At 42.5% G+C, this 26,937-nt stretch overlaps 1 protein-coding gene across 2 annotated transcripts in view; it reads left to right on the top strand.

The window, feature by feature from the left end:
• The window catches only part of CPNE3 (copine 3), a 105,375-nt gene that overhangs the window by 50,529 nt on the left and 27,909 nt on the right, over positions 1-26,937 (top strand). For both annotated transcript variants that reach the window (XM_069731574.1, XM_069731575.1), the window contains exons 3-10: positions 2,939-3,118; positions 4,690-4,764; positions 9,931-10,002; positions 11,715-11,798; positions 12,842-12,931; positions 18,128-18,226; positions 20,655-20,741; positions 23,133-23,192. In XM_069731574.1, coding sequence (XP_069587675.1) covers positions 2,939-3,118; positions 4,690-4,764; positions 9,931-10,002; positions 11,715-11,798; positions 12,842-12,931; positions 18,128-18,226; positions 20,655-20,741; positions 23,133-23,192 — 747 coding nt within the window. The remainder of the gene's footprint in view (positions 1-2,938; positions 3,119-4,689; positions 4,765-9,930; positions 10,003-11,714; positions 11,799-12,841; positions 12,932-18,127; positions 18,227-20,654; positions 20,742-23,132; positions 23,193-26,937) is intronic.

The following is a 26,937-nucleotide window of genomic DNA, read 5'->3' on the forward strand; positions in this document are numbered from 1 at the left end:
GAATTTTAGAGAGGCAGAGTCTCTCAGAAGCAAAGATGGTCAGAGGTTCAGTAATCTGTGAATAACTACCGTATGTCTAAAAATTGAGGGGAAAAAAAAAAGTTCTTCAATGGAAAAATTGCAAATACTTTCAATACCACACCATCTAAAGTATATATTGTCAGAAGATTCAGAGATTCTGGAGAAATGCACGAGCGACAAGGTCGTTAGTAAGTATTGGATGGTTGTGATTTATGGGCCCTTAGGTGTCACTGCATTAAACACAGGCACGATTTGGTCAATTAGGTCACTGCAAGGGCTTAGAAATACTTCCAGAAATTGTCTGTGAACACAGTTCGCCATGCAAATCACAAATGCAAATTAAAACTATCATGTAAAGCAGAAGTCAAATATCAACACAATCCAGAATCGCTTCCGTCTTCTCTGGGCCAAAGCTCATTTACAATGGACTGACGTAAAATGTTCACCTGTTCTGTGGTCAGATGGATCACAATGCAAAATTCTTTATAGAGACCATTAAGGCCGTGTCCTGCGGAGTCAAGAAAAGGACCAGGCAACTTGTTATCAGCGCACAGTTTTTACATCTCTGAAAACTACATCAGCCACGAATTTGACAACTTTCCTCTCTCAAAACTCCAACAATTGGTTCCCTCACTTCACAGACGATTACACATTGCTGTAAGAAGAAGACGTGATGCTACACAATGGCAGACACGGCCCGAGCGCAACATATTTCAGATGTGTTGTTGCCATCAATTTGTAAATAAGTTAATTTTTTTTTTCAAATGAAATCTAAAAAATGTCCAACATTGACCTCCTGATCTGTGCTCTTATTCTGAATGAAATATGGTTATAAGAGATCTCCAAATCTTTGCATTCTCGTTTTCTTATTTTGGGGTTGTAGAATTTATGTAGTTTTTCTCATTTTATGCTGCGATTATGTGTGTCACTTATGTCTATGTCATAATTTTCTGATGGGAACGGGTCCCACTTACAGTATAATGTATACCGTATATACTCGAGTATAAGCCGACCCGAGTATAAGCCGACCCCCCTAATTTTGCCACAAAAAACTGGGAAAACTTATTGACTCGAGTATAAGCCTAGGGTGGAAATGCAGCATTTACCGGTGAATTTCAAAAATAAAAATAGATCATTATTTCCCCATAGCTGTGCCATATAGTGCTCTGCACCGTTCATATTTCCCCATAGGTGTGAACCATATAGTGCTCTGCACCGTTCATATTTCCCCATAGGTGTGAACCATATAGTGCTCTGCACCGTTCATTGTGCCCCATAGATGTGCCATATACGGTGCTCTGCACCGTTCACTGTGCCCCATAGCTGTGCCATATACGGTGCTCTGCACCGTTCACTGTGCCCCATAGCTGTGCTGTGCCATATACGGTGCTCTGCACCGTTCACTGTGCCCCATAGCTGTGCCATATACGGTGCTCTGCACCGTTCACTGTGCCCCATAGCTGTGCTGTGCCATATACAGTGCTCTGCACCGTTCACTGTGCCCCATACATAGCTGTGCTGTGCCATATACGGTGCTCTGCACCGTTCACTGTGCCCCATAGCTGTGCTGTGCCATATACAGTGCTCTGCACCGTTCACTGTGCCCCATACATAGCTGTGCTGTGCCATATACAGTGCTCTGCACCGTTCACTGTGCCCCATACATAGCTGTGCTGTGCCATATACGGTGCTCTGCACCGTTCACTGTGCCCCATAGCTGTGCTGTGCCATATACGGTGCTCTGCACCGTTCACTGTGCCCCATAGCTGTGCTGTGCCATATACGGTGCTCTGCACCGTTCACTGTGCCCCATAGCTGTGCTGTGCCATATACGGTGCTCTGCACCGTTCACTGTGCCCCATACATAGCTGTGCTGTGCCATATACAGTGCTCTGCACCGTTCACTGTGCCCCATACATAGCTGTGCTGTGCCATATACGGTGCTCTGCACCGTTCACTGTGCCCCATAGCTGTGCTGTGCCATATACGGTGCTCTGCACCGTTCACTGTGCCCCATAGCTGTGCTGTGCCATATACGGTGCTCTGCACCGTTCACTGTGCCCCATAGCTGTGCTGTGCCATATACGGTGCTCTGCACCGTTCACTGTGCCCCATACATAGCTGTGCTGTGCCATATACGGTGCTCTGCACCGTTCACTGTGCCCCATAGCTGTGCTGTGCCATATACGGTGCTCTGCACCGTTCACTGTGCCCCATAGATGTTCCACATAAATTTGTGCCGCCGCTGCCGCAATAAAGAAAAAAAAACACATACTCACCTCCCTTGATTGCAGCTCCCGGCGTCTCGTTCCGGCGCCTCCATCTTCCCGGCGTCTCTGCTCTGACTGATCAGGCAGAGGGCGCCGCGCACACTGTATGCGGCATCGCGCCCTCTGCCTGAACAGTCAGAGCGCAGACGCCGGGAAGATGGAGGCGCCGGCCGGGAAGATGGATCGGCGCCCGGCGGCTGGAACAAGGACAGGTGAATATGCTATACTCACCTAGTCCTGGCGATCCTCGCGCTGTCCCCTCCTGTCTTCGGTGCCGCAGCTTCTTCCTCTATCAGCGGTCACCGGCACCGCTGATTAGAGAAATGAATAAGCGGCTCCGCCCCTATGGGAGGTGGAGCCGCTTATTCATTTCTGTAATGAGCGGTCCCACGTGACCGCTGAAGAGAGGAAGAAACTGCAGCGCCGAAGCCCGTGGGACGGCAGGGACAGCGCGAGGATCGCTGGGACTAGGTAAGTATGCCTCAGCGCCCTCAGCCCCTCACCCGCCGACCCCACCGCTACCGTGACTCGAGTATAAGCCGAGGGGGGCACTTTCAGCCCAAAAATTTGGGCTGAAAATCTCGGCTTATACTCGAGTATATACGGTACATTTTTTACAGGAGTGTATTTTATCTTCTTTCTGACAGGTTGATCGCACGGAAAGAGTGAAGAATTGTCTGAACCCCAAATTCGGCAAGAGGTTTTTGGTTGACTACTACTTTGAGATAGTCCAGAAGCTGAAGTTTGCGATTTATGACATTGACAATAAAACATATGATCTGGCCGACGATGATTTTTTGGGAGAGTTTGAGTGTACTTTGGGACAGGTGAGAAACATTTCATCCATCAAATGTCATTTTGGGCACTATGGGAATTGTCTTTTCTAATATAATGTGCTGTTGGTGTTGGGTGTGTGGTTTTTTTTTTTTCCTTTGGGAAAAAAGGCATGAATAAAACAATAACAATCCTTAAATGATACTGGAGACTATCCACAAACCCCTTCTAACCTATTGAAATCAGCATGACATTGGCAGAGACGCCCTTGTCAGCAGAACGGAAAAGAGAAGAAGCTCCTCAGGTGATGTGACGTCCATGTAATAAGGAGAATTGCTGGCAGGAGCGGTCTGTGACTACTTTTAGCCGGCAGAGATTGTTGTCAGGTAGAGCAGACAATTAAGCAACTACCTGCCTGTAAATTCTTAAGGTACCTTCACACTGAGCGACTTTAGAACGATATCGCTAGCGATCCGTGAGGTTGCAGCGTCCTGGATAGCGATATCGTTGTGTTTGACACGCAGCAGCGATCAGGATCCTGCTGTGACATCGCTGGTCGGAGCTAGAAGGCCAGAAATTTATTTCGTCGCTGATCACCCACTGACATCGCTGAATCGGCGTGTGTGACGCCGATTCAGCGATGTCTTCACTTGTAACCAGGGTAAACATCGGGTTACTAAGCGCAGGGCCGCGCTTGGTAACCCAATGTTTACCCTGGTTACCATTGTAAATGTAAAAAAAAAAAAAACACTACATACTTACATTCCGGTGTCTGTCGCGTCCCCCGGCGTCAGCTTCCCTGCACTTTGTCAGCGCCGGCCAGCCGTAAAGCAGAGCACAGCGGTGACGTCACCGCTCTGCTTTACGGCTTGCGCTTACACAGTGCAGGGAAGCTGAAGGCGGGGGACGCGACAGACACCGGAATGTAAGTATGTAGTGTTTTTTTTTTTTTTTACATTTACAATGGTAACCATGGTAAACATCGGGTTACTACGCGCGGCCCTGCGCTTAGTAACCCGATGTTTACCCTGGTTACCAGGGGACTTCGGCATCGTTGGTCGCTGGAGAGCTGTCTGTGTGACAGCTCTCCAGCGACCACACAACGACGAAACAGCGACGCTGCAGCGTTGTCTATATCGCTGCAGCGTCGCTTAATGTGACGGTACCTTAAGCCTCATAGCGAAAGGTAACCAAAGCTCTAGATAACCCCTTTAATTCTTAAATGAACCTTTCAGATAAGACAGAATGAATCTGAGGCTAATTACAAACCTCTTTGTTTTACGCTACCGTAATTCAGAGAAAGTTCAAAAAGTAGCTGACAATGTGGAGACTGTGACAACCAGTCACTGGGGCCCTCGTTTCAGAGTAAAAGATATCTGCAGTTAGGTAGCTTGTTTTTCAGACAGCCTGGATCATTTGGCTGGTTCCTGTTAATATAATTGTGTGTGTATGTGTAAAATTATATATATATATATATATATATATATATATATATATATATATATATATATATATATATATATATATATATATATATATATATATATATATATATAATTGTTTTTATTTTTTTTTATAACCAATAACTACTAACAATTACATGTTTGTTTGTTTTTTTGTAAAGATTGTCTCCAGTAAGAAATTGACCAAACCTCTTGTATTAAAAAATGGGAGGCCAGCCGGAAAAGGAACAATTACGGTATGTATACTTTTATATTCAAATTTTTTTGTGATATCTATATATATATTTGCCTAAGGAGTACTTCCGTCTGTCTGTCTTTAACTTCCGTAACGGAAATCCTGGGTCGCTGATTGGTCGCGGCCGGCTAATCAGCGAGATTGGGGCGGGAGTTAAACACCGCTTCACTTTTTACTATTGATGCTGCCTATGCAGCATCAATAGTAAAAACATAGAATGTTAAAAATAATAAAAAAAAAAAACCCCAAAAACATTATATTCTCACCTTCCGAAGTCCGCCGTAGCCTTTCCCGCTCCTCGCGCTCCGGTCCCAAGAATGCATTGCGGCAATGACTCGAGATCACGTAGCGGTCTCGCGAGATGATGACATAGCGGTCTAGCAAAACCGCTACATCATCACGGGTTATTGCCGAAAGGCATCACTGGGAACGGAGCGTCGCGAGGAGAATCTGTAAAGGCCTCGGCTCGATCCGGGGGCCAGCGGGAGGTGAGTATATAACTATTTTTTATTTTAATTGTTTTTTTAACAGGGATATGGTGCCCACACTGCTATATACTATGTGGGCTGTGTTATGAACTACGTGCCTGTGCAATATAGTACGTGGCTGTGTTATATGCTACGTGGGCTGTGCTACATGGGCTGTGTTATATACTACGTGGCTGTGCTATATACTACGTGGCTGTGCTATATACTACGTGGCTGTGCTATATACTACGCGGCCTGTGCAATCTACTATGTGGGCTATTCTATATACTACGTGCCTGTGCAATATAGTACGTGGCTGTGTTATATACTGCGTGGGCTGTGCTATATACTACGTGGGCTGTGTTATATACTACGTGGCTGTGCTATATACTACGTGGCTGTGTTATATACTGCATTGGCTGAGTTATATACTGCGTGGGCTGTGCTATATACTGCGTGGGATGTGTTATATACTGCGTGGGCTGTGTTATATACTGCGTGGGCTGTGTTATATACTTAGTGGGCTGTGTTATATACTGCGTGGGCTGTGTTATATACTGCGTGGGCTGTGTTATATACTGCGTGGGCTGTGTTATATACTGCGTGGGCTGTGTTATATACTGCGTGGGCTGTGTTATATACTGCGTGGGCTGTGTTATATACTGCGTGGGCTGTGTTATATACTGCGTGGGCTGTGTTATATACTGCATGGGCTGTGTTATATACTGCGTGGGCTGTGTTATATACTGCGTGGGCTGTGTTATATACTGCGTGGGCTGTGTTATATACTGCGTGGGCTGTGCAATATACTATGTGGCTGCTATATACTACGTGGGCTGTTATATACTACGTGGCTGTGCATTCTAGAATACCCGATTTGTTAGAATCGTGCCACCATCTAGTAAGGTATAATTGTGCAAGACCAACAGAAATGTACTTATCTGTTTATATTAAACCTTATAAATTAGGTTTATAAGCGAAATGTATAATCTCTCTGCTGTTTGCAATAAACCAAACCAGAACAGTTTAAATGGCTCAACACAATGAAAAGTTCATTTATACTGCAAGATCGAGTGTTTCTATGGATGCTTTTACTCGATGTAAACAGGCTGCCGATCACTCAATGAATAAGCAAAACTCTCATTCCTTTGGTGAAATGATCTTTTGGACTACACAAAATGTAAACAGGACCTGCACTGCCAAGAACAATCTACTGCAGATCATTCGGTGCACATTGTGATGGTATTCCTGTGTAAACAGGATATTAAACAAAGTGCTTTCTTAAAATTCAGCATAAAATGCCACTTTTGCTGACTACTGCAACCTCAGAATCAATGCGCCCCTTCATGAAAAGTATCATTGGTATTTATTAGAGCCCCTTTGGTTATTTATGACCTGCTGCCAAAATGATGCATAGTCAGACTCCTGCTTCTGGCAGTGTTCCTGATGAATCTTGTCCTGTTTCTCATGGGCAGTGGCTTCCAGTTCTCTAATGTTCTGGGGTTTGTGTGCTGCAACTTCTTTATTCAAATATCACAAAAGATTTTCTGTAGGATTTAAATCGGGTAACTGTCACTCCAGAATCATCAAGGACTTCTGAAACCAAGCCTCTGTGGACTTTGAGGTATGCTTGAGATCATTGTCTTTTTGGAATATTGAAATGCCAAGCTATAGTTCTCACAGAAGAGATGACCAAAGGCCTCCAGTTCACTAATTTTGGGTTATCAAGAGTTTAGAAAGTTAATAGAAGAGATCATTGATTGAACAAACAAGGAAAAAGGTACAAAAAGCTAGCAAAGACATTGAATGCTCCCAGAGATACACTTGGAAGCAAAGTTCTTAAGTTCAGAGTTAAAGGAACACTGGCTACATTGACCAGCTAAAGGGCTCCATGGCCAACCTTCAAGATGTACATCGAAGAACAAGAGAAGTCTACTCCAATATACGCAAAACCATATAAACAAGCCTGAGACCTTTTGGGATTCTGTTCTGTAGAGTGAAAAATCGAACTACAGCTTTTCAAGCCTATGGATCCAGAGGTATGTCTACAAGAGGAGGAGGAATAAAGCATATGCTGGGAAGAACACCTTGCCTACAGTGAAATAAAGTGTTGGCTCGGTGATGCCTACAGTGAAGCATGGCTGTGGCTCGGTGATGCCTTTAGGGACACATGGCAGTAGCTCGGTGATGTCTACATTGAAGCATTTCAGTGGCTTGGTGATGCTTAGAGTGAACTATGGTGGTAGCTCTGTGTTGCCCATAGTGAAGCATGGCAGAGCTCGGTGATGTCCTGGGGATGCTTTTCTTCTTCTTTCACTGGAAACCTGCAGCACGTGGAGGGCAAGATGGATTCAATCAAGTATCAAGAAATCCTTGGAAGAAACCTCATATCTTCAGTGTGGAAGCTGAAGCTTAAAGGGAACCTGTCACCTGAATTTGGTGGGACCAGTTTTGGGTCATATGGGCGGAGTTTTCAGGTGTTTGATTCACCCTTTCCTTACCTGCTGGCTGCATGCTGGCCGAAATATTTGATTGAAGTTCATTCTCTGTCCTCCGTAGTACACGCCTGCGCAATGCAAGATTACCTTTCGCAGGCATGTACTACGGAGGACAGAGAATGAACTTCAATCCAATATTGCGGCCAGCATGCAGCCAGTGGGTAAGGAAAGGGTGAATCAAACACCTGAATACTCCGCCCATATGACCCAAAACTGGTCCCGCCAAATTCAGGTGACAGGTTCCCTTTAAATGTCATTTGACCTTACAATAGGACAGTGATCTCAAAGTCCATGAAGTCTTGGTTTCAGAAACCCTGAGAGAATCTGGAGTGTCGTCATAATCACCTTGAATCTTATAAAAAAAATCTTTGGTGGGATTGGAAAAGGGCTGTGACAGCCCAATAATATTAATGTCCTGGAGGCTAAGGCTACTTTCACACATCAGTTTTTTTGCCTTCAGGCATAATCCGTCTATTTTTGAAAAAAACGGATCTGGTGCAAATTGTGAAAAACTGATGCGCCGGATCCGTTTTTTTTTTTTTTTTTTGGGTGGAAGAGAGTGAGATCGAGAGAGTGAGATCGAGAGAGTGAGATCGAGAGAGTGAGATCGAGAGAGTGAGATCGAGAGAGTGAGATCGAGAGAGTGAGATCGAGAGAGTGAGATCGAGAGAGTGAGATCGAGAGAGCGAGATCGAGAGAGCGATCAAGAGAGAATGAGATCGAGAGAGCGAGATCGAGAGCGAGATCGAGAGCGAGATCGAGAGCGAGATCGAGAGAGATTGAGAGCGAGAGATCGAGATCGAGAGCGAGAGCGAGATCGAGAGAGATTGAGAGCGAGAGAGCGAGATTGAGAGAGATCGAGAGAGTGAGATCGAGAGAGTGAGATCGAGAGAGTGAGATCGAGAGAGTGAGATCGAGAGAGCGAGAGCGAGATCGAGAGCGTGAGATCGAGAGAACGAGATCGAGAGAGATTGAGATCGAGAGAGTGAGATCGAGAGAGCGAGATCGAAAGATCGAGAGCGAGATTGAGATTGAGAGAGCGAGATTGAGAGATGGAGAGAGAGAGATGGAGAGAGAGAGAGATGGAGAGAGAGAGACTCCAGAATGGAAGTTGCAGGAACGCGGCATGCTCAGTGCAAAAAAGCTGATTTGGTAGCCGGATCCAGTCAATACACCACACGTTTCATCCGTTTATCGCTGGAACCGTTGCTGGGCGTTTTTTTGCCGGACAGAAAAAACGTTCATATGGACATTTTCTCCGTCCACCGGAAAATAAATTTTTGACGGATCCGGCAAAAACGGATGAAACGTGTGGCCATCAGGCGCAATCCGCCGCTAATACAACTCTATGAGAAAAAAACTGATCCGGCGGGAAGAAAAAAAACAGCCGTTTTTTCAAAACTCGCCGGATTGTGCTTGATGGCTAAATCCTGATGTGTGGAAGTAGGGTAAGATTCCTCAGCATGGCTGCCAGAAGCCGAAGCCGGTGCTGGGCTATGTCTCATGTTTGCAGAAGGTCATTCCAGCCGTAGGTGCTCTACAAAGTACTAAAGTCTCTGGCCATGAAGGGGTGAATGATTCTGTGAGTGCAGTAATCGGTTAAAGTGACATTTTATGCTGAATTTGGAGAAACCACTTGTCCTATTAGTTGTGGTGAGCTAATTACATTATTTACTTGACTTATTGAAAACGGCAGCAACGTCGAACATTTTGCTAATAAACCTAATTAGCAAGAAGGGAATGAATCATTTTCAGTGGATCTGTAACTACTTGCCCAAATTTATATCTGTTAAATTCGGTAAAGCATTGGCTTACCCACTTATCTGGTAAACAAAAAAAATAATAATTCAGAGTAGAAAAATGTAAATGGACCAAATGTGCAAAAGTCACATACCACTGGAGGCAATTGTCCCAATTAATTTTAGTTGTTAACAAATTCAGGTAAATGTTAGCAAATAAACATAAATTATTCCTAGTTTACAGCTGTGAGAATAATAAAAAGCAACTGGAAAGGACAAATTCACCCTGTAGCATTACACCAGAATCACTGACAAGACAATGGCCTACAGATTTGCCGTAGATACAAGCTCTCCTTCTGCCTTCTGTTACCTCTAGAAACTGCAAAAAGAAGACGTCCCATTGCCGTATATATTGCACTCGTCCATCTAACGCAGCATTACTTATGTGTGTGTCACTTTCTAGGTATTTGCAGAAGAAATTAAAGATAACAGAGTGGCGCAGTTTGAAGTGGAAGCAAGAAAACTGGACAAAAAGGTATTGGATCAAGTGATGATCACAATGCGCGCGGAGATGGGAAATCGCACTGACAGCTGTATATACTGTCTACATATTACTGATTTCCATAGTAATGGCACTCACTAATTACAGGTTTTTTAAGTTCCTTCCCCTTTCTCTTGATTTCCAGATGGTTGCATAGAGGTGGGTGGCACATGTAATCGCTCCACACAGCTGCCACGTGTAGTTAATAACCCCTTTCCTTGAAGACGTGGTGACAGCTGTTGTGATTGACAGGCACAACAAAGGCTGAAATGGGCAAAAACTACCATCTAGGCCGATTATTGGGAAAATCTATGATCCTGGCCTCACCGGCTGACCATTTTCAGTCTGCCATGCATTGCATAACATGGACATTCCAAGCGTTGTAAAAAATAAAGATTAAATGTAAATGTCCCCTGTGGAAAAAAAGTATATAAATGAAAATTGTTGAAATGTAATATTATATATGTATATTACATTACAACAATTTTTATTTATATTTTATATAACATATATATATATAATTTTTATTAGCAATCCCACTGATGACAACTGATACAACCTGTAGAAAGAAATATCAATTTAGGGCCCAATTCATCTTTGCATATTAACCTTTTCATCAAGTTTTTGTTGTTTTTTGCCTGGTTTTCATTTGCGCCTAATTCTCCATTAAATTTGGACCCTTTTTTAAAGTTTCTTTTATACTTGTGTTTTGTTTGTTTTTTTAAGTTTGTCGCTGTTAGTTTGGGATTTCCAGATGTTTTTGCTGATATATCAATTGTAACTTTTTAAAAAAATCACACATTTTTGCCACAAATGTACTTTAGTTTCCCCCTGGAGAGACATCATGTACGCCTGGAATTTTTGCACAAATGTTGCGATATTTTAAGGCTAGGTTCATATTGCGTTAGTGCAATCCGTTTAGCGGATACGCTAACGGATTGTGCTAACGCAATGTCCAAAAAGGGATTGCGTTCGGCAATCCCGCTAGCGCAGATGCCCGATCTGCGCTAGCGAGGAACGGACCCTGAACGATGCAAGCAGCGTTTGAGGTCCGTCCGAAACGAACGGCACATCGCAGACGCATGCCAAAAATGGCATACGTTTGCGATGCGTTAGGGATCCGTTAGCACATTGCAGTCAATGGGTGCGCTAACGGATCCGTTACATAGCGTTAAATGCGACAATTGCGCCATGTAACGGAGTCTGTTAGCGGACACCCACTAACGCAATGTGAACCTAGCCTAACAGAACATGTGACTTTTTGTGCTAGAAAGTCGCAAAATTAGGTTGAAGACAGAAATAATAGAATATTGTAGAATATATATAGAGAGCAATTCTTGAACCACGTGCTTCGTTTTCAAGAATTTTACACAAGAATCCTCAAATAATACAAGACAAAACAAAGAAAAGGAACTTAAAAAAAAACCCCCCGCAAATGGCACTTTGGAGAACAACAACAAAAAATCAATGGCAGAATATATTTTAATTTGCTATTTTTCACATCCTTAAGGGGTTAACTGTTATTTTTTTTTTCTGTTTTCAGTTGATCTAATAAAAAAATACTTTACGTTACATTACCTATAATTTCCACGCAGGTTTGTACTGTGCAGACCCAAGTGACCACAGGTTGCTTTGTTTGCTAGAAGTGCAGGACCCCGTAATGTTGCCACACATACATTTTTATCCTTTTTTTTTTTTTTTTGCAGGATTTATTTGGAAAATCAGACCCTTATTTGGAATTTTACAGGCAAACTGATGATGGGAGATGGCAGATGGTCCACAGAACAGAGGTAAGGATCAGTACCTCCTTCCTACTATTTGCTTTTAGGCCGGGGTCAGATGAGCGTTTTGAAAATCATCCAACTTGCATCCAGAAAATGTAGACAATTTTCATCTGTATTGTTACCCGTGTGCCATATTTTATGTCCGTGTGCCATCTGTATTTATACATCCCCAGTATAAAATGTACATGATCACGAGTGGTTTCCCATGTACAGTTTATCCATAAAAATCAGATTCTATACAGATGGTTCATGTGGGATCCGATATTTTTTTTTTTTTTTTTTAATTTCACGCACCCATAAGCTTTAAGCGAGTCTCATCCAAAATACAGGAGAGAATAATGCATCCTGAAACTTTCATTTATTTTTTATACATACACTTGTGTGAAAACGCTGGCAGTCGAGACCGCCCTATTGAATCACAAAGGTCAGTGTGCAGCACACATCTGTATAATTTGCTCGTCCGAACAAGCCCTTACGCTGAATCCATTTTGTTACATGTGAATTTCAATAATTGGGGCATTTTAATTTTGCTTCTTTCCAACCTTCCAAGGCTCCATAAATTAATGTAGTTTCCAGTCGTATCATGTCTATGGAAACTTCTTGTAATTGGAAGAAAATCGTTTTTAAAAAAAAAGTATAGAAATCATAGAAAAAGAGAAATAAACGGCATCTGATTACTTCTGTAGAACTGCAGACATTACATCAGATTTTCAATGAGGTTGTGTTGTGACTAGTGATGAGTGAACGTCCTGGGATAACGTCTTATCAGAGTATGCTCGGGTGTTATCCGAGCATCTGGGCGTGCTCGTATATTATGTTCGAGTCTCTGCGGCTGCATGATTTGCTGCTTGCGGCTCAAATGCAACTTTCTGTGGTTTGATCGTTTCCTTACAGCCAGATTGAAATGCTAAGAGTCATGCATCACCAAGCTGTAGACTACCCAAAGAAAGATTTTCGTCATGTAACTTGCTGTCACCATGTAGCCCTAGCCATATATATCATGTACTGTGCCATATGATGTGTAAATATCATGTCTGTACCTTCTGTAGGTCATTAAAAACAATCTGAATCCTGTGTGGAGACCCTTCAAGATACCACTACAGGCTCTGTGCAATGGAGACATGGACAAACCTATCCGGGTGCGACATTTTGTTTTGATGGGTAGAGTATTGGGCACATACTTAGCGTACATGGCGTCACCTTCTGTTAGAATCTGTTTCTGATTTCTTCTGTTTTGGGTTGGATTTTGTGGTGCCTTTTTATAGGCTGACGAATACGGCAATAGATTATAATCTCGTCTTTTAAGGGGGCTTGATTTGTCAATCTGTCAACAAGTGGAAAAGCAAAATTAAGTAAATGTTATTACTGTAGACCTATGCCAAGGTTACAGCCAAAATTGAGTAAATTGTGCACCATTTGTAATGACAACAGAACCTTTGCCACAGATACCTTTTTGTTTTATATATATATATATATATATATATATATATATATATATATATATATATATATATATATACAGTGGGGCAAAAAAGTATTTAGTCAGTCAGCAATAGTGCAAGTTCCACCACTTAAAAAGATGAGAGGCGTCTGTAATTTACATCATAGGTAGACCTCAACTATGGGAGACAAACTGAGAAAAAAAAATCCAGAAAATCACATTGTCTGTTTTTTTAACATTTTATTTGCATATTATGGTGGAAAATAAGTATTTGGTCAGAAACAAAATTTCATCTCAATACTTTGTAATATATCCTTTGTTGGCAATGACAGAGGTCAAACGTTTTCTGTAAGTCTTCACAAGGTTGCCACACACTGTTGTTGGTATGTTGGCCCATTCCTCCATGCAGATCTCCTCTAGAGCAGTGATGTTTTTGGCTTTTCGCTTGGCAACATGGACTTTCAACTCCCTCCAAAGGTTTTCTATAGGGTTGAGATCTGGAGACTGGCTAGGCCACTCCAGGACCTTGAAATGCTTCTTACGAAGCCACTCCTTCGTTGCCCTGGCGGTGTGCTTTGGATCATTGTCATGTTGAAAGACCCAGCCACGTTTCATCTTCAATGCCCTTGCTGATGGAAGGAGGTTTGCACTCAAAATCTCACGATACATGGCCCCATTCATTCTTTCATGTACCCGGATCAGTCGTCCTGGCCCCTTTGCAGAGAAACAGCCCCAAAGCATGATGTTTCCACCACCATGCTTTACAGTAGGTATGGTGTTTGATGGATGCAACTCGGTATTCTTTTTCCTCCAAAGATGACAAGTTGTGTTTCTACCAAACAGTTCCAGTTTGGTTTCATCAGACCATAGGACATTCTCCCAAAACTCCTCTGGATCATCCAAATGCTCTCTAGCAAACTTCAGACGGGCTCGGACATGTACTGGCTTAAGCAGTGGGACACGTCTGGCACTGCAGGATCTGAGTCCATGGTGGTGTAGTGTGTTACTTATGGTAGGCCTTGTTACATTGGTCCCAGCTCTCTGCAGTTCATTCACTAGGTCCCCCCGCGTGGTTCTGGGATTTTTGCTCACCGTTCTTGTGATCATTCTGACCCCACGGAGTGGGATTTTGCGTGGAGCCCCAGATCGAGGGAGATTATCAGTGGTCTTGTATGTCTTCCATTTTCTAATTATTGCTCCCACTGTTGATTTCTTCACTCCAAGCTGGTTGGCTATTGCAGATTCAGTCTTCCCAGCCTGGTGCAGGGCTACAATTTTGTTTCTGATGTCCTATGACAGCTCTTTGGTCTTCACCATAGTGGAGTTTGGAGTCAGACTGTTTGAGGGTGTGCACAGGTGTCTTTTTATACTGATAACAAGTTTAAACAGGTGCCATTACTACAGGTAATGAGTGGAGGAAAGAGGAGACTCTTAAAGAAGAAGTTACAGGTCTGTGAGAGCCAGAAATCTTGATTGTTTGTTTCTGACCAAATACTTATTTTCCACCATAATATGCAAAAAAAATGATTAAAAAAACAGACAATGTGATTTTCTGGAATTTTTTTTCTCAGTTTGTCTCCCATAGTTGAGGTCTACTTATGATGTAAATTACAGACGCCTCTCATCTTTTTAAGTGGTGGAATTTGCACTATTGCTGACTGACTAAATACTTTTTTGCCCCACTGTATATATATATATATATATATATATATATATATATATATATATATATATATATATATATATATATATATATATATATATATATATATACACAACTCAGAGAAGAACCAGTATAAAGTGCCAGTGTCAATAAACTTTTATTAAATAATTAATAAAGATAAAATAACAGAAATCCAAGGTAACTGCTAAGAAGCAGGGACATCCACTATAAGTATATACATGAATAAAGATCTGACAGAGTGCCTGCATAAGTATTTGACAAAGGAAACTAGTGAACACAATGCACATCAACTACTCAGTGTAGGGGCAAAGAAAAACGCCCTAAGGAATTAATGATGGCAGTGAAACAAAAGCAATAACGAGCAGCACTTACATGAGATCTGTCTGTGTATGTGGCGTCCCTGCCGCCCCAACGCACGTTTCGCTTCTTCGTGTATATATATATATATATATATATATATATATATATATATATACACACACACACACACACACACACACACACACACACACACACACACACACACACACACACACACACACACACACGTTCAGACAAACATTTCTCTCTTTATAGATATATTTTAGAGTAAAATGTAAATTGCTCTTTGATTTTATAAACTACTGCCAACATGTCTTAGAAGTTCCAAGCAATAAATTTTGAATTTATTTTCTGAAAATGAGAAATGGTCAAAATAGCAAAAAATGCATTGCTTGCAGACGTCAAATAATGCAAAAAAAACAAGTTCATAATTATTTAGAAACAACAATACTAATGTTTTAACTCAGGAAGAGTTCAGAAATCAATATTTTGTGGAATAACCATGATTTTTAATCACAGCTTTCATTCGTCTTGGCATTCTTTCCACCAGTCTTTCACGCTGCTCCTGGTGCAAAAATGTAATCAGTTCTTCTTTGCTTGATGGCTTGTGACTATCCATCATCCTCTTGATTACATTCCAGAAGTTTTCAATGGGGTTCAGGTCTGGAGATTGGGCTGCCCATGACAGGGATTTGATGTGGTGGTCATTCATTCACACATTGATTGACCTAGGTGTGTGACATGGCACATTGTCCTGCTGGAAAACCAGTCCTCAGAGTTGGGGAACATTGCCTGAGCAGAAGGAATCCACTGTTTTTCCCGGATAACCTTGTATGCGGCTTAATTTATACGTCCTTCGCAAAGAACAACCTGCCCAATTCCAGCTTTGCTGAAGCATCCCCAGATCAACACCTGGTCATCTAATGGTTAGACGGAGACCTGGAGAGGCGTACAAACCACAGTGTCTTGCACACACTGTGAAATTTGGTGGAGGATGGCAAAACTAATAACCCTAGTCACGGGATGGTTATATGAGAACTCTCAGTATAGGATGACTGCAGAAGAGGAGCAGGCCTGATACAGGAGAAGTCATGATAAAACTTAACCTTTAATAAATATATTAAAATACAATAGTACATGGATGCCAATAGAGGCAGTAACGCAGTTATTGGTCTCCAAGCACTAGATTATGTAAATGGAGCACAGTGCAAGGAACCCCCGAGACATATCTGGTGATGATGGCACTAAAAAACCTGAGATGGGGTACAAATATGGCGGTAAGACACAGGATGAGATTAGTGGCACCAGCACCATATATGCCATGGTATGGTACTCGGGATGTACAGAGAAAATCCACCAATAGGAAAATAATCTGTGATAAAAAATAAATCGTGCCCAATAGGAGAAAAAAGGAGACATCTGTCCCAAACCTAACTGAGCAGAGTGCAATAGAAGCAGGCCATCACCTGGCGGATATGAGGGAAGTTACTTAATTCCTATCACTACCAAGTGTAATCCACCCTGAAAAAATACCCACACCTCTGATCCCACCCATTTCATCAGAGATACAGGGCTCATCAGAGAAGTAAGCAGTGGGAGGCCCAATATTATGGTAAAACAAAATGTGGGACCTTGTTAAAGAGGTTTTCCCTCAAGCAAGGTTAATTTTAATAAATAGATCTTTTGAATAATAAGTTCCACAATTGGATGTGATAAATGTAGAAAAAGACATGGCCCGCACATCCCAATGTTTATACTTTGATCTAATGCAGCCAGGCAAAAATTTACAAACTGAACATGAGGCTCTTAGATTAACATTCTGATCAGACTGTATGAAGCCCACTGCCACGTCATGGCAAACCTCTTAGGCCTCTTTCACACTTCAGTCTTTTTGTTTCCGTCAAAATCCGTCATTTTATGAAAAAAAAAAAAAAAAACAGACCCAGCGAATTTGCCCTCTGGATTCGTCTTTTTCTAATAGACTTGTATTAGTGACGGATTACGTCAGATGGCCTCATGTGTCATCCGTCGTGCGCTGGATCCGTCAGAATTTTTTTATCCGTCGTCTGGAGAAGACATACAAAGAAACTTTTTTTGTCTGCATCGAAAAGTCGGCCAGCTACCCATCTAGCCTATGGGCACAGGATCTGTTGCTGTCCGTCAAAAGACGGAATCCAGCAACGGATTCTGTTTTTTGAAACTGAGCATGCCTGGAAGAATTTCTGTTCCTTTAATTTAACCCATTTTTCCATTCTGGGAATTTCTCCCTCTCTCTTCCCCCAGAATTTTGTTCATTTAAATTCCGGCGGCAGCTGCTTCGATGGATCCGTCAAAAAAACGGATCCAGTGCATCAGTTTTTATCTGCACAGGATCCGTCTTTTCAACACTTTGACGGATTGTGACTGATTCTAAAAAACTGATGTGACTGATTCTAAAAAACTGATGTGACTGATTCTAAAAAACTGATGTGACTGATTCTAAAAAACTGATGTGTGAAAGAGACCTTAGTGGGTTCCTACCCTGAAAGGTGCAGAGTCGTACACAACCCACCGTCACAGCGACAGTGCACCAGTAGGTGGGCAAACCTGAGACCCCACAGCACCCATGCTCTGAGGCAGAGTCCCTCGCAGCATGTGAATTGTACTCGCATGACACTCATCCAACTTTTCAGGAACAAAATCAGAGAGATTTTAAAATCGCCAGTGTGTCTCCGGCCTTACTCATCCCCTAGGCAATTGGGGGTTATAATACCTCGCTGTATCCTACTCCCCCCATAAGGTTTATTTGACCATTTTTGTAAATAATCCTTTATAGCTTGCATTAGTTTTGTTTCGTAAGTAGAGTAAGAAGTTTCCCTTGTTCTTTAATCCCTGTTTCCTGTATTGCAGGTGGAGTGTTACGACCATGACAATGATGGCTCTCATGACTTGATTGGAATATTTCAGGCCACTATGTCCAAACTAAAGGAAGCAAGTCGCTCAATGCCAGTAAGTGGTCACCTGCTCATGAATACACTTGTCATCCCTCTTTATTGAGTGTAAAGGTTGTAAAGTAACAGCCATTGTTGTAGCTCAATGTTTCTCCGTTCCAGAATTCCTACAATCACTACAAATTGTCCCCAGGACTTATCTAACACATGCTGGTGGCGGATTAGGGCCCAGGGCCGATATCTCCACCCAGGCACATGGGGGGGCCCACTCGGCATTGAGGACACTGGCACACTATGGAACCCGTGAGTCAAGTAAGCCCAAATCTGCAGCGCCCACGAGTGGGCCCTCCTCGCTTGCTCAGGGCCCTGACACTTTTAATACTTACCTCTCCCTGTTCCTCCACAGCTCCGGTGTCTTCTGCGGTTTCTGACTCTGTGACATCTCAGGGCAAAGGGCGCAATGATGTCACTACTGTGCGCCCTCTGCTCTGAGCAGTCACAGTGCAGAGACCCGGAAGACAGCGACGCTGAGGAGTCTGGACCTGTGGCCAGCGAGGAGAGGTGAGTATTTGGTTTTTTTTCTTATGTATGGAGCATTATATGGGGCTTATTCTGTAAGGAGTATTATATGGGGTTCATTATTCTGTATGGAGCATTATATGGAGCCTTTTCTGTATGGAGCATTATATGGGGCCCATTATTCTGTATGGAGCAATATATGGGGCTCATTATTCTGTATGGAGCATTATATGGGGTTCATTATTCTGTATGGAGCATTATATGGGGCCCATTATTCTGTATGGAGCATTATATTGGGCTCATTATTCTGTATGGGGCATCATATGGGGTTCATTATTCTGTATGGAGCATTATATTGGGCCCATTATTCTGTATGGAGCATTATGTGAGGCTCATTATTCTGTATGGAATATTATATGGGGCCTATTCTGTATGGAGCATTATATGGGGTTCATTATTCTGTATGGAGCATTATATGGGGTTCATTATTCTGTATGGAGCATTATATGGGGCCCATTATTCTGTATGGAGCATTATGAGGCTCATTATTCTGTATGGAGCATTATGAGGCTCATTATTCTGTATGGAGTATTATATGGGGCCTATTCTGTATGGAGCATTATATGGGATTCATTATTCTATATAGGGCCTATTCTGTGTGGAGCATTATATTGAGCACATTATTCTGTATGGAGCATTATATTATTATTATTATTATTTATTATTATTATTTATTGTTATAGCACCATTTATTCCATGGCGCTTTACATGTGAGGAGGGGTATACATAATAAAAACAAGTACAATAATCTTAATACAAGTCATAACTGGTACAGGAGGAGTGAGGACCCTGCCCGCGAGGGCTCACAATCTACAAGGAATGGGTGAGAATACAGTAGGTGAGGGTAGAGCTGGTCGTGCAGCGGTTTGGTCGATCGGTGGTTACTGCAGGTTGTGTGCTTGTCGGAAGAGGTGGGTCTTCAGGTTCTTTTTGAAGGTTTCGATGGTAGGCGAGAGTCTGATGTGTTGTGGTAGAGGGTTCCAGAGAAGGGGTGATGCGCGAGAGAAATCTTGTACACGATTGTGGGAAGAGGAAATAAGAGGGGAGTAGAGAAGGAGATCTTGTGAGGATTGGAGGTTGCGTGCAGGAAAGTACCGGGAGACGAGGTTACAGATGTATGGAGGAGACAGGTTGTGGATGGCTTTGTACGTCATGGTTAGGGTTTTGTACTGGAGTCTCTGGGCAATGGGGAGCCAGTGAAGGGATTGACAGAGGGGAGAGGCCGGAGAATAGCGGGGGGACAGGTGGATTAGTTGGGCAGCAGAGTTTAGAATAGATTGGAGGGGTGAGAGAGTGTTAGAGGGGAGGCCCATTATTGGGCCCATTATTCTGTATGGAGCATTATATGGGGCCCTTTATTCTATATGGAGCATTATATGGGGCCTATTCTGTGTGGAGCATTATATGGAGCACATTATTCTGTATGGAGCATTATATCGGGCCTATTATTCTGTATGGAGCATTATATGGGGCCCATTATTCTGTATGAAGGGCTATGTGGTGCCCGTAATACTGTATGGAGGACTATACTGTCTGGTCTAAAATGAAAACTTTTGAACCCCCCTCCAGGGCACGCACTGTGCGCTGTGAGGCTTCGCCAGTTTTTCAGCTATTGTAGAATTCACAATAGATGCTTACATTATATGAGTGATAAGTGAAATCTTTGGCATTGTACTATACCTATATTTCTCTTCCATATCTGTGCATCATGAATTGTGGTATGTGGTAAAGGTGCCCACTGAGACGCTTTCGTCCGGAGCCCACGAAAACCTGGAGCCGACGCCGTCTCTGCCCCTATGTTATACTGCTTTCAGATTGGGAAGGAAAAACCTAGGGACAATTTATACATTGACCTAAAGGGTATCTGTGTGCAATACACATTTAATAAGATTTTTCTTTCTCTGTAGGTGGAATATGAGTGCATAAATGAAAAGAAGAAACAGAAGAAGAAAAGCTACAGAAATTCTGGGGTGGTCAGTGTGAAAACTTGCCAAGTAGGTGGATTTTTAGTTTTCTATTTGAATAAATTAGTTGATAAATGCCATTAACTCATCCTACTAGAAGGGAATCCGTCAGCAGAAAAGTACCTACAGTTTAAATCCGGGTGTTTATTTTTTTCGTGTCACTACTTGCATTAAAAAACAAAAGTAGAAGTCTTGCATTTTTCTGTCCACGGTGGGGGGAACTATGACATATAACACCTCTATACACAGCTGGTAGCACAGAATTCACCAATTACAACAGGCAATGTCATCGCTTCCCTGCTACCTCTCCTTTCACAATGATTTTGCACATTAGATGCTTAAAATAAAAATATTTGGCTCTAAGTCTAAGGCCGGAGACACACTAGTGATTTTAAAATTGGTTTGATTTTGTTCCTGCAAAGTCGGACGAGGGTCAAGCAAGCGTCATACGTTTTTCGTTCGAGTACAATCCGATTTTTTTATTTTTTTTATTTTTTTAACACCTAGCATCCGATTAGCATCCAACTGCAGTACGATTGCTATCTGATTGCAACGCGATTTTAACATGAGCTTTTACACAGAAAATTTCTATGTCCTGTACACACAGTTGTATTCTTCAAACACACATGAATAAGATAGATGAAAAGCCGGCAATTCAGCAGCTGCATCTAGTAAAATCACAATAAGACCTGACAGCATAGAAGAGATGGATTATATGCACATAGAATAGAGAGATATATAGATGTCGGTGACATACAGGTGCTTCTCACAAAATTAGAATGTCAAAAAGTTAATTTATTTCAGTTCTTCAATACAAAAAGTGAAACTCATATTATATAGAGTCATTACAGAGTGATTTATTTCAAGTGTTTATTTCTGTTAATGTTGATGATTATGGCTTACAGCCAATGAAAACACAAAAGTCATTATCTCAGTAAATTAGAATAGTTTATAACACCAGCTTGAAAAATGATTTTAAAATCCGAAATGTTGGCCTACTGAAATGTATGTTCCGTAAATGCACTCAATACTTGATCGGGGCTCCTTTTGCATCAATTACTGCATCAATGCGGCGTGGCATGGAGGAGATCTGCCTGTGGCACTCCTGAGGTGCTATGGAAGCCCAGGTTGCTTTGATAGCAGCCTTCAGCTCGTCTGCATTGTTGGGTTAGGATTGCTACTTCCAATAGGTGGCACTAGAGTTCTAGTCCTCTTCATCTCTCAAGAGACAATTTGAATATTTCCCAGAGGAGCAATGTGGCTTTAAGTCTATTCATCTCGGCATGCTTAACATGTCACTCACTGCAAGGAGAAACGTTGCCCCTTGGATCCCGGTCAACCGCCTCTCACAAAGCCAAACCAGATCTCACACTTTGTGTTTCGGGGTACTGCCCCACATCAGTGCAGTGTCTGCAAACTGAGATTCTGGTTTTGGCTTTTATTCTGAGTCAGGTGACAAGGCTTGTTAAAAGGTCGACATTGACTTTCAGGATTGCTACTTCCAATAGGTGGCACTAGAGTTCTAGTCCTCTTCCTTTCTGAAGAGACAATTTGCAAAATTTGATCATAAGTTTTTAGAATGCTGTAATCATACTGACCTAAAGAGTGAAGCTGTTAGGTCATTTTTTTTATCACACTATGAACTCTGAAAGTAAACCCCCCAAAACAACATGACAGAATTGCATTTTTTTTTATCAACATTTCTCACCACCTGGAATAAATAGTTTCAGTATATGATGTGATAAAATGACTGGTGTCTTACAAAAGTACGACCCTTTCCACAAAATTAGTCCCTCATTGATCTGTGTAGACGGATGGGTCAGGAAAGATGGTGGGAGAGAAAAATAGTTGAGCTTGAGTTGAGCTATCCTTTTGGTTGAAATTTACAAAGAGATTACAATTTCCTGTTTTAAGTATCTGGTTTCATGAGGGAATATGTTCAGGGAAAGCTCTAAACCTATCCATGGTGTCCCATGCAACCAGCTTTTGTAACATTATTATTATTATTATTATTATTTATTGTTATTATTTATTGTTATAGCGCCATTTATTCCATGGCGCTTTACATGTGAGGAGAGGTATACATAATAAAAACAAGTACAATAATCTTAAACAATACAAGTCATAACTGGTACAGGAGGAGAGAGGACCCTGCCCGCGAATCTACAAGGGACATATCAGAAGATCAATTTAATTCATTTTGTTTCTAAAATTGGAACAGACGAGCCAAAAAACAGAATGTTAAAAACATTGGTGCGAAAACAGCCTTACTTTTCCTGTATAAATACCCTTTTTAAGGGGTAAATGGCTGGTTTAAAGGACTTTTTTGTGTGGCAGTGTTTAGATAAGACCGGCAGCTTTGGTAAAATGATCACAATTGTGTATTTCTCCATTTCTTACCTGTGATTTGTCTCTTTTTAGATCACAGTAGAATACACATTTCTTGACTATATTATGGGAGGATGTCAGATGAACTTTGTGGTAAGTACGTGACCTGAACTACACCGTGAAAATAACATCAGTGGCCAACAGAACTGTAATGTTCATTAACACAACAGATGCATAAATGTAATATCCTAAGAATATGACATAAAGCTGTATAGACATTCACAGGGTATTATTGGCATCCTCTGACAATCTAATGTCAGTTTGGCCTCGCTACATTTCTGTGATGTTTGCCATCCGCGTGAAAGAAAGGTCAGACGTGTAAGCGTTTAAGCTGTCAGATCTTTTATTTCTCTGGAGATACCGACTATATTAAACTAAATGCATGGTCTAATGAGCCAAACATTACAGATCAATCAGTAAGAGGCTGTTTAGTTAATTTTATCCCAACATCAGTTTTATTCTTTTCACTTTGTATATAGAGAAAAACGTAACAAGAAGCAAAAAAAAAAAAAACTAGTGAGCTGAAATAGAAGAAAAGGGCAGATTGACATTTTTTTCAGTTTTTTTTAATGACATTCACTGTATTGTAAGAATGACATGTTAACCTAAAGGGAACCTGTCACCCCAAAAATCGAAGATGAGCTGCGGCCACCGGCATCAGGGGCTTATCTACAGCATCCTGAAAGATGAGAAAAAGGTGTTAGATTATACTCACCCAGGAGTGGTCCCGGTCCAGTCTGGTCCGGTCCGATGGGCGTCGCAGTCCAGGGCCTCCCATCTCCATAGGATGACGTCCTCTTCTTGTCTTCACGCTGCGGCTCCGGCGCAGATGTACTGATTTACCCTGTTTAGGGCAGAGCAAAGTACTGCAGTGCGCAGGCAACGGGCCTCTCTGACCTTTCCGGCGCCTGCACACTGCAGAACTTTGCTCTGCCCTCAACAGGGCAAATCAGTACGCCTGTGCCGGAGCCGCAGCGTGAAGACAAGAAGAGGACGTCATCGTATGAAGATGGGAGGCGCTGGACCAGACCGTGACGTCCATCGGACCGGGACCGCCCCTGGGTGAGTATAATCTAACCTCTTTTTCTCATCTTTCAGGATACATCGGGGGCTTATCTACAGCATTCCAGAATGCTGTAGATAAGCCCCTGATGCTGGTGGCCGCAGCTCATCTTCGAGTTTTGGGCTGACAGGCTCCCTTTAATTCTGAACTGCGAACACTGACTTCTCCCGGAAGTTTGTTTTACAGTTTGGTGTGAGAGAGTCTGACTCTGTGTGGTTGCACTCTGCTTCCTTTGGCAGCCCCCCAGCCCTTACTATGACCATTTTACAGCACCAAAGTTTGGATACCCATTGACTTTTATGGGGTTCGGGTAGCATTCTGGTATTAAAACCGAACATTGGAATAAAGTTTGGTCGAACCCGAGCATTCACGGGTCTGATCATCCCTAGTCAGTGCTCAGTGAAGCTAGAAGTACAACCCTTGGCTTCATAGGTGCACTGAGCATGTCCAGGGAGCACAGCCGCGCTTGCAGTGTTCTTCCATTTATTGTCTGCAGTGGACAGCAGATTACATCGTCGCAATGTGCTCCTCGGACATGTACGGTGCGGCTGTGACGATGGGGAATGCACAGCTGCGCACTAACATGAATGGACAAAAGTGAGCGAGATTCGCAAAGAGTCAGCGCTTATGTTGCAAGGGGCACATTTATAAGATTATCTCAGCACAGGAACATTTTATTTAACACATCCAATTGTGGAAATTATTGTTATTCCATGATCTACTTATTAAAGTGAACTTTGCGCCCATTAACTAGTCTGTTACTATTTAGCATGTAACAAACCATTTTTTAAAATGTTTTTCAAGGGCGTTTCCATATTTATGTACCGTAATCTCTTTGCACATTACGACTATGATTTTTTTTAGGATGTGGTGCCCTTGATTAACCCCTTTCTGCCATCAGACGTACTATTCTGTCCATGTGGGGTGGGCTTTACTTCCCAAGGACGGAATAGTACGTCATAGGCGATCGGCCGCGCTCACGGGGGGAGCGCGGCCGATCGCGGCCGGGTGTCAGCTGCTTATCGCAGCTGACACCCGGCACTATGTGCCAGGAGCGGTCACGGACCGCCCCCGGCACATTAACCCCCGGCACACCGCGATCAAACATGATCGCGATGTGCCGGCGGTGCAGGAAAGCATCGCGCAGGAAGGGGGCTCCCTGCGGGCTTCCCTGAGACCCCCGCAGCAACGCGATGTGATCGCGTTGCTCCGGGGGTCTCCGTACCTCCCTCCTGCAGCAAGTCCCGGATCCAAGATGGCTGCGGATCCGGGTCCTGCAGGGAGGGAGGTGGCTTACCAAGTGCCTGCTCAGAGCAGGCACTTGGTAACGCTGCAGCGCTGTTTGACAGATCGGTGATCTGTCAGAGTGCTGTGCAAACTGGCAGATCACCGATCTGTATTGTCCCCCCCCCCCTGGGACAAAGTAAAAAAGTAAAAAAAAATTTTTTACAAGTGTGTAAAAAAAAAAAAAATCCTAAATAATGAGAAAAAAAAATAATATTCCCATAAATACATTTCTTTATCTAAATAAAAAAAACAAAACAATAAAAGTACACATATTTAGTATCGCCGCGTCCGCAACAACCCGACCTATAAAACTGGCCCACTAGTTAACCCCTTCAGTAAACACCGTAAGAAAAAAAATAAACGAGGCAAAAAACAACGCTTTATTATCATACCGCCGAACAAAAAGTGGAACAACACGCGATCAAAAAGATAGATATGAATAACCATGGTACCGCTGAAAGCGTCATCTTGTCCCGCAAAAAACGAGCCGCCACACAGCAACATCAGCAAAAAAATAAAAAAGTTATAGTCCTCAGAATAAAGCGATGCAAAAATAATTATTTTTTCTATAAAATAGTTTTTATCGTATAAAAGCGCCAAAACATAAAAAAATTATATAAATGAGGTATCGCTGTAATCGTACTGACCCGAAGAATAAAACTGCTTTATCAATTTTACCAAACGCGGAATGGTATAAACGCCTCCCCCAAAAGAAATTCATGAATAGCTGGTTTTTGCTAATTCTGCCTCACAAAAATCGGAATAAAAAGCGATCAAAAAATGTCACGTGCCCGAAAGTGTTACCAATAAAAACGTCAACTCGTCCCGCAAAAAACAAGACCTCACATGACTCTGTGGACTCAAATATGGAAAAATTATAGCTCTCAAAATGTGGTAACGCAAAAAATATTTTTTGCAATAAAAAGCGTCTTTCAGTGAGTGACGGCTGCCAATCATAAAAATCCGCTAAAAAACCCGCTATAAAAGTAAATCAAACCCCCCTTCATTACCCCCTTAGTTAGGGAAAAATAAAAAAAATTTAAAAAATGTATTTATTTCCATTTTCCCATTAGGGTTAGGGCTAGGGTTAGGGCTAGGGTTAGGACTAGGGCAAGGGTTAGGGCTAGGGTTAGGGCTAGGGTTAGGGCTAGGGCTAGGGTTAGGGTTAGGGCTAGGGTTAGGGCTAGGGTTAGGGTTATGGTTAGGGCTAGGGTTAGGGCTAGGGTTAAGGCTACAGTTAGGGTAAAGGCTACAGTTAGGGTAAAGGCTACAGTTAGGGTTAAGGCTACAGTTAGGGTTGGGGCTAAAGTTAGGGTTAGGGTTTGGATTACATTTGCGGTTGGGAATAGGGTTGGGATTAGGGTTATTGGTGTGTCAGGGTTAGAGGTGTGGTTAGGGTTGCCGTTGGAATTAGGGTTAGGGGTGTGTTTGGATTAGGGTTTCAGTTATAATTGGGGGGTTTCCACTGTTTAGACACATCAGGGGCTC

This window comes from Ranitomeya imitator, chromosome 6, assembly GCF_032444005.1.
Source record: "Ranitomeya imitator isolate aRanImi1 chromosome 6, aRanImi1.pri, whole genome shotgun sequence".
Taxonomy (NCBI): Eukaryota; Metazoa; Chordata; class Amphibia; order Anura; family Dendrobatidae; genus Ranitomeya; species Ranitomeya imitator.